The 11,024-nt window shown below is 43.2% G+C and overlaps 1 protein-coding gene across 1 annotated transcript; it reads right to left on the reverse strand.

Annotated features, from left to right (window-relative positions):
- Positions 1-206: 206 nt before the first annotated feature.
- LOC107110562 (vomeronasal type-2 receptor 26-like) lies at positions 207-6,827 on the reverse strand. Its single transcript, XM_015411361.1, has 4 exons — positions 6,114-6,827; positions 3,811-4,038; positions 1,610-1,736; positions 207-1,117 (listed from the first exon to the last, which is right to left on the reverse strand). Exons 1-4 carry the CDS (start codon positions 6,825-6,827, stop codon positions 207-209), a joined length of 1,980 nt encoding a protein of 659 aa, XP_015266847.1.
- Between the last annotated feature and the right edge of the window lie 4,197 nt (positions 6,828-11,024).

Here is an 11,024-nt window from a genome sequence, read left to right on the forward strand (position 1 = left end):
ACCTTTAATGTGAGCCTTGAACATACATAGAATCACAGAATCAAAGAGTTGGAAGGGACCTCCAGGGTCATCTAGCCCAACCCTTGCACAATGCAGGAAATTCACAAATACCCACCCACACCCCCAGTGACTTCTGTTCCACGCCCAGAAGATGACCCAAAAAAAAAAAAACCCTCCAGGATCTCCAGCCAAACTGTTAAGGCTTGTTAGATTCTTAACTTATTTCCCCTTATTAGATGTTCTTTATTGTTTAATTCAGGCCTCAAGACAATTATATAACATTTGGGAGAAAATATACACCCCAGTAAACCAAGCCCAGAGGCCAAGATGGAGAAGATCTCTACAGCTATCATATATTTCCCTTTGGTACTTAAATACGTTGGAACAAAAGACACCCACACAATGCAAAACACCAGCATGCTGAAAGTGATAAACTTGGCTTCATTGAAGGAGTCAGGCAGCTTCCGAGCAAAGTAAGCTACAAAGAAGCTGGTAAGAGAGAGAAATCCCATGTAGCCCAGAATATAGTAAACTATGTTGGCAGATCCTTCATTGCATTCCACTATGATTTCTTCAGCCACAGAGTTCACGTCAACATCTGGGAATGGAGGGTCGTTGCAGAGGCAAACCAGACAAAGACACATTTGAACGAATGAACAACAAACAATAATTGAGCTTGCAAAGCTTTTCCCCATCCATTTCTTCATCTTTGATCCTGGTTTGGAGGCCATGAAAGCCAAAACCACAATGATGGTTTTTGCCAGCACAGAAGAAATGGCCACTGTGAAGATGACGCCAAAGGCAGTCTGGCGTAGAAGGCAGATGAGAAAGTGAGGCCAGCCAATGAACAGCAAGGTGCAGAGGAAGCAGAGCAGGAGGGAGAGGAGCAGAACATAGGAGAGTTCTCTGTTGTTGGCTTTGACAATGGGTGTGTTCCGATGCTTTATAAAGATTCCAAATACCAGAGCTGTAGTCAGAGAAAGAGACAGTGCGAAAACAGCCAAACTTATGCCCAGAGGTTCACCATAAGACAGGAAATGCAGACCCTTTGGAAGGCATCCATTTTGGTGTTTATTTGGATAAGCATCTTCCAGGCATTTAGCGCAGTCATTCATATCTTTAAAAGGGAAAAAAACACACCACTATTGTACTTTATGTCATAATTTGAGCTTGGCTGAGTGATACCTTAGTGCTTGATACCTTATCTCGCTTGATACTTCAGTATCTCCCATTTGTACATACAAGACATCATGCTAGTTTTGGGATGGCACACTCATCCTTCTACAGTGAACCCCACTAGTATATCCAGACTGGTGTTTCCACAAGTATAAAGATTTCCATGCATGAAAAGTGACTTTCTTGCCTCTGCCCTCCCTCAACAGCCTGAAATGTCCCCTTCCTGTTTCTGGGAGACAGGAAAAGAATGAGAGGCACCAGGGAACACAATCATTGGTAGGGCATTCAGGATTGGTTGGGGAGGAGGAAAGGAATGGATTCCCACAAGCAGAAATGCTATGCTGCACTATCCTGTATCCATCTTCCCAAGGAAATGCAAGGCTATATCTAACTTCTACCCAATCTATGATGTACATCTTTTGAGGACTCCTACCCTTCTGGTCTGAGATCTTCCCTGTTGGACATGGAGCACAATTATAGCAGCAGAATGGTTGTCCTTCCTTCTTTTTTCTACTGTAACCTGGATGGCAGTGGTCATTACACATAGCCAGGGGTGTGACCTATCAATCAAAAAAAGGAATTCATTTAATTTTGGGAACATTCCCAAAGGTCAGTAAATTGGAGTAAAAGGTTTCCTAAGGGTATAACAGGCCCCTGCCACACGGCAGGGAAAACACTGGCCAAATTGCGGCTTTTAAAAGCCGCACCAAAAAAGAGACGCCGCGGCGAATCCCACGATCCCCTGAGCCGCGGCGCCGTTGCTCCCCGGAACGATCAGATGCCGGGGAGGAAGAGACGATTGGGAGGGGGAGGCTGCCGAACTGCACATGCTTGAGCATATGCAGTACGGCCAGGGGCTGGGGATGCACCGGCGAAAAGACACACCGGCGATCCCACATCCCACAGCCGGCAGTGATGCGGCCTTTTGCTGCGGGGTTTGGCCGGGAGGGGTGGATTGGGAATGGGTGCAGCACAATTCCCAGATGTTGCTGTGGGATTGCGCCCGTTTGCTGTGGCTCCGATCCGTCCCTCTCCTGGCCCAAAACGTCTCGTGTGGACAGGACCACAGTTTTGCATTGAAGCTGTTGTAAGTAATGGTACTGTGTCAAAAAGGAAAGGGGCAGATATTATGCAAACATTTTTGGCAGAACAGCAATATACTCCTCTCCCCTCTTTCGATAACTTATGAGAATTGCTGTGAATGGATGATAAAGCAATTCTGAACAGGCTTTATTCTGAGCAATACTTAACAGTGCTTCCAGAATTCTGATCACTTTATTGTTTATTGTGTGTTTTATTGTATTTTAGATTCCGGCTTTGCCGCTTGTGAACCGCCCTGAGCCTTGGGGAGGGCGGTATAGAAATCTAATAAATAAATAAATAAATAAATAAATATTCTCAACAAGGCCCATGTGTGAATACTTAAATTTGGAGAGTGGAGCCATGAACAGGCAAGCTAAATTGTTCTGCAAACCTGAAAAAAAGTCCAAAGGTTTGCAGAAAAAAAATATGTACTCTCAAAAACAAGCAAACTGATGGGGAGTTAAAACCCTCCAAAATAATAGAAAGAGTGCCTGTAACTTTAAGAGATAAATGTCCTCAGAGGCCATGGTTTCTTATAGGAGCAGAGCTCTTCCCATGGCTGTTCTACCCTTTGAGGGAAGACTTATCAGGGCTAGGCCTGACAGTGACCACCAAGCAGCTTCCCACCATAACTTCCATGATTCACCCAGGCCCAGCTACTCACTACTGTTCAACAACAGCCACCATACAAAGCCAGTGTGGTGTAGTGGTGAGATTTTCACAGTAGGATCTGGGAGACCTAGGTCTAAACCCCTGCTATGCCACGGAGGCTTGCTGGGTGACCATGGGCCAGTCACACACTCTAAGCCTAACCTACCCCGCAGGGTTCTTAAGAGGATAAAATGGAGCAGAGGAGGATGATGTAAGGGGCAGAATAAGGTAGGTTGGTTGGTGGGTGGGAAGTAGAGAAAGGAGAAGAGACAGGTAAGGATATGGGGGCTACCAGGAGGACAAAAAGAGAAAATAATGGTGGGGGGGGATGGAGGGGAAGGCAAGGTGCCCCATTCAACTCATTTCAGGTTCCCTACTGTGCATCTGAGCTTGGCCTGGTGGCAGGCACCACAGAGACTTTCCTGGAAAAAGGGGACAGGCTGCCAGGCAAACAAAAGGAAGAAAATCTAAAGACAAGGAGTCAGATAAAAAGGTAGGTTGGCTGGTGGGTGGGTGGGGAGTAGAGAATGAAACAGGAGAAGGGGAGAGGCTATTTTGTGTCAGGAAATACTGGCCTATTTTTTTTCTGGCATCTCTTACTGAAGCACAAACAAGAAATTATTAATGACCTACCTGAGTCTCCCTCCTGCTTTGAACAGGATTTAAATCTGAGGATTTGGATGTCAAAATGATTATGATTTGGCATGCCACAGAATCAAAAGCCAAAGCATTTTGGACTTGGTGAAGATTATTTTGCAGGGCTTCAAAATAAGCCTCTTCCAAGGCCTGAAGCCTCTTGAAACAGGATACTCTGACAACACTAAGTGACTGCTGAAAGGTGGTGGGGATGATTAAGATAACCTATCTGGGGGGACTTTGGAAACACTAGTCCTGTCTTACCTGATTAAATGTGCTGTGCCATGTTATTATTGGGTCATTCATAGACAACTGTCTTCCCGGTAGTGCTTGGGGATCCATTCTCCCAATTTTCACTCGTAAGAAGGATTTATTTGGGAAGGTTACCCAGTTAATAATATCAAAGCCACCCACTAATTCACCATTCTCATCAAAACAAAACTTTTCACCGGCACTGTTGTTAAAGGAGAGCCTCCTCAAAAAACGGTGAAGCTAGCAGGAAAGAAATTAAGGCAGGTGATCCCAAAGCCATAGAAAAGGTAGAAGGAGAGAGAAAATCAGGTCTATGGTTAGAGGTGGTTCTTTTCTCATTTTCTAATCATAATGCTGATTGCATTTGGAAATCAATTTAGTAGAAGCTAACAGTGTGATTTCCATAAGAGCCAGTTTGGTGTAGTGGTTAAGAGTGCAGACTCTAATCTGGGAGAAGTGGGTTTGATTCCCCACTCCTCCACATGGAGTGACCCTCTCCAGCAAGAAGATAAGGTAAAAGATCTGATGGAATAATGTCACTGTTTGGTACATATTTACCCAGAGAATCCAATACATTAGCATCTCCCAACCGAGGGATCCCGGCATAAAAGTGTGCCCCAGATTTTGCAGTTCTACTGATTTTCTTTAAGTAGGTCATCATACCAAATACATTTGTTCTTGTGGTTCACCATACCAAAAATGCTGGGAACCACTGTACCACATAAGGATTGTTGTGGAACTGTGAAGGGATGAGGTTACAAATAACACCTTCAGTTATTAGAATGTGACATGTGTAATGATTCCTTGTTTTGATGTGTGTTCCTTTAAATGCAAGGAGGGTGATGGGGGGAGATGTGTGTGCTGTGATTGGTTGATGACTGAGAGTTTGGGAGGAGATGTTCTGAGAGGAATATGTGTGTGTGTGTGTTTTATGACAGAGTTCAGTGTGTATGCGTCTTTGGAGAGTGAAGTGTGAAAAGCTTTTTTTAAAAAATAATTATATTTATTTCAAATTTTCTATATGCATTACAACATGCATATATCCACATCTTATACAACCATGCAACACATTTCGGAGTCTTACACTTATCTATTTAATACCATTAGTTTTCCCCCAACCATTTGTAAAAATGTTCCCATCTATTTTTAAATATCACTTCATCCTTATTTTGTAATATTATAGTCAGTTTATCTATTTCCACCACTTCCTGTATTTTATAAATTAATTCTCTCTTGGAGGGTATTCCTCCTTGTTTCCAATACTTGGCAAATAATATACGAGCTGCTGTATTTATATAAACAATAACGTATTTTTCATCCTTTTTAAACTTATCCGGTAGTACATTTAACAAAAACAATTCAGGCACATAAGGTATTTCTATCCCTAAAATATTTACTAATATTTTATGAACTTTATGCCAATATTGTTGAGTCGTAGAGCACCTCCACCACGTATGGTAAAAAGTGCCCACATTGTTTTTACATTTCCAACATTTTTTTGACATCTAGGATAACATTTTGCCAATTTATCCAGTGACCAGTGCCACCGGTGAAACATTTTGTATACATTTTCCTTATAAGTGGTAGCTCGCAAGTATTTCGCAGCTTTCCATACTTTGTGAAAAGCTTTAAAGAAATGTTGTGGAACTCTAAAGTTTTGTGAGAGAGTCTACATGGAAAAGAAACAAGCTGTGTCTAAACTGTGTGGTTAGACAAATGTTTATTCTTGTGTGCCTAAGACTAAGAGCTTAACCAGTGTGGCTACGTATATGAGAGAGAGAAGCCTGTCAGAGTGAAATTTTAGTGTCTAAGAGACTGTGGGACACCAAGCTTGCTAGTTATATTTTACAAGTTCCTTTTTCCAGAAACCTATTTTGTTCTTACTTCAATAAATCCATTTTTGTTTAAACATATCCCAGAATTCAGTACAGTACTTCCTCAGGGCCACATAGTCCTCTGAAGTGCCCAGACCCTGGGTCACACTACCAAAGGAGAGAGAGTTGGAATTTTTAATTCCTGGTGGCAGCAGAAACTACCAAGTTTATATGCACAAAGTATGAATTAAAGGAAAAACCGTTTCCCCTATAAGCAAGCATGTCACAGAGTATGATTTAAAGGAAAAACAGGTGCCCCCCCCCATAGGAAGGAGGCCACAACATGCTTGTCAGGAACCTGGCATAAGCAGGAAGAGGAATCCCTGAACATCTCAGAGATGGGAACATTCAAAGCAAAGATTTAACATTGTTGCTGGATATTATGCACTCTCTGAACAGTATGGTCTGTCACCTTAGACTTCCTTCTGTATGAAATATTACCTGAAATGCTTGTGGCTTTGGATGGTCCAGCTTGTTTCCATCTACCATGATTCCATATTTGGTTCTGGATGAAGACATGGCATGTAAAGCATGTGCCACAGCATAGACAGCATTGTAGATACTGTAACTTTGGCCTGTCATGCTCATTTCAAAAAAAGGCCCAGGAAGGGTCTCTAGCTTCTCTTCCCCAGTGCAGCTATTCACAGCATCATTGTCCACATCAGTATCTGGAAATAGACAGCTAAATGCCTGCTGCCAGAATATTTTGATGAAACCATCTTCCTTAGCATGTGGATTTAGGCTCCTGAGGAACTTTGGGAATCCTTGAACTTCAGTGACATGAACTGCAAATGATAATGCACCATGGAAGACTTGTATGCCCAGTTCTCTATGATATATCTGTGACGAGAAATCGAAATGGGCCGTCATAACCCATTCTTTGTGTATAGGTGCCATGGAATCTGGATCAAACATATTCAGTGCCAACTGCAAAGCATTCAGGCTTTCGGAGTCTGCACTTATGATACAGATGTTGACACTAGTCTGGGTTAAGAAAAGTGTCATATTCTGAAACAGTTCTAACATTCCGTACATCTCCAATGTGTTTTTGTAGGTTGGTATTCTTTCCATGAAGGCGATACAGATGCCATTCTGGGCAAACTTGTGCGCCAAAGTCTGCCCAAACCTTTCTCCTTTATCATCATTTGCTACCATGACGCCCACCCAGTTCCACTGGAAATGCAGAAGAAGCTGAACAATCCCAGTATACTGGTGCTCTTCACTGGGGACAACTCTATACAAAGGAGAGAGTTGGATTACCTCACTCATTGCCGGAGCAAATAAGCAATATGTGACCTAAGCAAAAGAAGAAAGATACTTTACTTCACTGGGTTTGAGTTTGCAACGGTTTCTGATCCACTGTTGAATCTGGGGTGACTCACAACTTTTCTCTCCTGTTTAAAATAAAAAGAGCATTTTCATTTGGGAAAGAGTAGAAATGGTGAGTGGTTGGAAGCCAGTTTAGAATGGATAAAAGGAAGTACTTCTTCACCCAAAGAGTGATGAACACATGGAATTCACTGCCACAGGAGGTGGTGGCGGCTACAAGCATGGACGGCTTCAAAAGGGAATTAGATAAGCATCTGGAGCAGAGGTCCATCAGTGGCTATTAGCCACAAGGTATAGATAGGGACTCTGGGGCAAGTGATTCTCTGTCATCTTGGTGCTTGGGGGGGTCAACAGTGGGAGGGCTTCTAATGTCCTGGCCCCACTGGTGGACCTCCTGATGGCACTGGTATTTCTGGCCACTGTGTGACAGAGAGTGTTGGACTGGATGGGCCTTTGGCATCTCTTATGTTCTTATGTTCTTATCCACTCATCATCATATCTCTGTGGTCACCTGGGTGCCAGATGAACACTCTGTCCATGGTTCTGCAATGCATTCGTTCTATAATAAGGGAAGAAGAATATTTAGATAATTTTTGAAGTGAAATGAATGTTTCAGTTTCTGCTACTGGGAGAATGCAAACTAGAACTTGGCCAAGAGGGTAGGAGAATGGCATTAGCCTCACAGCATTCAGTGCCTCACCCATCCTTCAGTTATGTTGTCAGCTGAGTTTGTTTTCAGGATTGATTTACTCTTTTGAGCCAAATGTCAAAGTTCCTGCTATTCAAAGAGATCATTTTTTTCTTACCCAGTTCTCCTACTTATTAAAGATCGAATCCGACATGGCTGTTGTCTATGCAGGCACCATGAACCCAGTAAGGGGGTTTGTTTTTCTGGGTGGTTGAAGTGGACTGCTCATTCCATTTTCACCAGCATATAAATGGGTCCTATCCAGCCCACTCACCCTACACTACCACCTTCTATATGATGAGGGAATTCAGGGTGATGCTATTATAAATCCTTCCTTCTTTGGACACCCTTTGCCTACCTCTCAAGATATCAAAAAATAATAATAATGAAAGCAGCATTTGTGGATTTGAATACTACACCAAGAATCAAGATCCCACCTATCCTCTTCTTCCATTCCTGCCATGTGCTGTCAGCAACCTGTCCTATAGTGGTTTCATGCTCCTAAAATGAGTGTCACTTGGCACTTCTTTTCTTAAGTATGTTTAGAGAATCATAAAAAGGATAGTTGCTCTTATTTTGGCCTCGGCCACACGGGCAGGAAAATGCGGGGGGGGAGGTGTGGCTGTTTGCCCAGGAGCAAACTAATGCACGACTGCGCGATCAGGTGTCAGGTTGAGGTCCCATTGAGCTCCCGTGGTTAGCGAGGAGGTGCCGATCACACAACGTGGCAAAGAAGCGGAGTGGAGCGGCAAATGGGGTTGTGTTTTTTAAAAAAACTGAAATGTGCACATGCTCTGTTGGGTGCTTGTGCGCATCCATGGAGACTTGGGGGGCACCTTTTTGCGAGGGGACATGGGCGGGCGATGGAACTACCACTGGAAACATGATCAGATGCCCGCCCTTGCCCCGCAGTTTCCAGAAACTAGTACCTCCGAGGTACCCCGCATCTTCAGCAGGAAGCCTCGGGTGCGCCACGGGAGCTCTACGCTTCCCAGATGTGGCGGTGAGATCACGCCCGAAAATCCGCCTATCTTCCGTCTCTCTAGCGTGCCTAATGCTCCATGTGACTGGGGCCTTTGTGCGTCAACCCAAATGTTCAACCTCTCTGAGAAATTATGGGTGAAAGGAAGGGGATAAGTACACAGACTAGGGTAGCCAACCTCCAGGTGGTGGCTGGAGATCTCCTGGAATTACAACTGATCTCCAGGTGACAGAGATCAGTTCACCTGGATAAAAATGGCTGCTTTGGAAGGTGGACTCTATGACATCATACCCCACTGAAATGCCTACCCTCTCCAAATCCCACCCTCCTCGGGATCCACTCCCAAAATCTCCAAGTATTTCCCAACCTGGACCTGGCAACCCTAACACAGACATTTTGAATCAATGTGTGCATTTTCCCCCCTGTGCACTGGGACTAGAATGACATGTCCCTTTCACCCACCCGACAGTTCACATTATGAGACCTGAAAGAGGGGATGACTACCAGAAGAACTCTCTCATGTACAGCAACAACTCCAATTTTAAAAATGGATATTCTTCTGATACTCCTGCCATCAGCTAGAAGGAAAAATAGGAAGAGAGCCAAAGAGATTGTAATGTCTGGAAGAATAAACACAAATACTTTAAGAACATTGTGTGGGATCCAGACAATTTTTTTCACTTGGTCTCACTGAGTTGCCTTGTTTATTAAACCCATCTAACTTGGTTTCTGTCCATGCAGGTCCCTTTTGTAATTAAAGAGGACCCCTTCCTCCTTTATACATCAGTAGATAGCCTGGTTGGAACCTATTGTTTTTCTTACCTGAGGAATCTTGTAAATGCCTAAGAGAGTAGCCATATAAAGGGAGATTTCGGAGTCCAAGCCTCCAATGACAGCTATTAGGTTCTTCCAGATGCCACAGTTGTAGTTGGGGATAGTTCTATTCTGACTAAACAGAAGATTCAAGGTATTTCGAAAAGCCATCCTTGCATCAAAGTAGCTGTCATATATGTGGAAACCCAGTGTTATGTTTGGTAAGATGTGGGGACTCTCGTTAATCTCTTTTAAGGCAAAGACCAAGGACAAGACATGCTGGTAATTCTTGGGCACTGCACTGAAGTAAGAGACAAATGGTGTGTAATTCTGATATCCATAAACACTTATAACTGTGGTTTCAAGTATAGAAAGGTTCAACATCTTAAGGAAATTGTTCTAAGTAACTGGATATGTGAAATTTATCCACCATCATTTCCTCTATCACTGAGGACACTTTCCTTCTTTTTAAGCTATTCATATTAATATAATTTCATTACAACCAAGACAGACATTACCACTCCCTTTTTCTATTCTGGTTCATTAATTATTTGGGACCATCAAGGTAGTAAAACAAGCAATAAATGTAGGGTAGGATTCAACCAGTTTTTCTGCAGGTGAACAAGCACTACCAAAAGCTATGGAGGGATCATGGGACCCTTTCACCAATCAAAAAGTTATGCTGGGGACCATGGAAGCAATTTAGACAAAGGACACATGTGATCTGGGCTACAGTACAGAGGCTGATTACATAAAACTGAGTGGGGGAGAATGGTTGGATTTGATCAGCAAAAAAAGAAAAAATGTTGACAGTAGAAGGAGGGGGAGGAGACAAAATGGCGAGAAGTCTACTACAAGTTCAAGTTCTTTCTTTCTTATCTCTGTTCCTGTGATAGAAATCGACATGGCAGCTACCTACTTAAAATCAATTGAAAAGTTGCTGTCAAATGATGAGACTTGTTCAAGAGGCCTGAAAGTCACACTGTCCTGTTCTAATGTTCCCTATACTCATCCCCTCCCCAAACTGTGGGAGAGCTGAACTCTTGGCCAAAGTAATTGGATAAGAACAAAAGCATACGAAGAGAGGGAAATCGCATAGCCCATAATTTGACATCTTACTGAATCAATGGATCACTTTCAGAAGGTGTCATCGCTTGTATTGTGTTATCCATCTGTTAAGCAATAGTCTAATTCATGCTAAGGATAAAAATATACAGACAGTTCCCATACACAGATCCATGAAAAAGATTCCCTTTGGGGTGCTCCTCAAAAAGGACACTGTGAGAAACGGGGAAGAACTGTGAGGTGATTCCACCAATGAGGAAGTCTCCTGGCTGAGAATACTGGTGAGGTGTCTGCAAGGCATCATTCACTGTACACATAGCAAGATGTGTCTGAGATTCAGTTTGCGGCAGCAGCAGCCACAATATCAGGAGTTGTAGTGAAACCCTGAATCCTTTCATTTGGAATGAAGGGCATCTTCCCTTGAGATGAAATCCTTTCCCTGTGTGATCATTTATTATCCAGTACCAGCCTCTTG

This window comes from Gekko japonicus, unplaced genomic scaffold, assembly GCF_001447785.1.
Source record: "Gekko japonicus isolate JY-2015 unplaced genomic scaffold, Gekko_japonicus_V1.1 scaffold2608, whole genome shotgun sequence".
Taxonomy (NCBI): domain Eukaryota; kingdom Metazoa; phylum Chordata; class Lepidosauria; order Squamata; family Gekkonidae; genus Gekko; species Gekko japonicus.

Excerpts from the sequence above, each read along its gene's own strand:
- LOC107110562 (XM_015411361.1), bottom strand. The coding sequence starts at position 6,827 with ATGGTAGCAAATGATGATAAAGGAGAAAGGTTTGGGCAGACTTTGGCG. Across the intron at positions 4,039-6,113 it reads CAAAGCCACAAGCATTTCAG|CTTCACCGTTTTTTGAGGAG; the intron begins GTAATATTTCAT and ends CTTTCCTGCTAG. Across the intron at positions 1,737-3,810 it reads GGCACAGCACATTTAATCAG|GTCACACCCCTGGCTATGTG; the intron begins GTAAGACAGGAC and ends TTTGATTGATAG.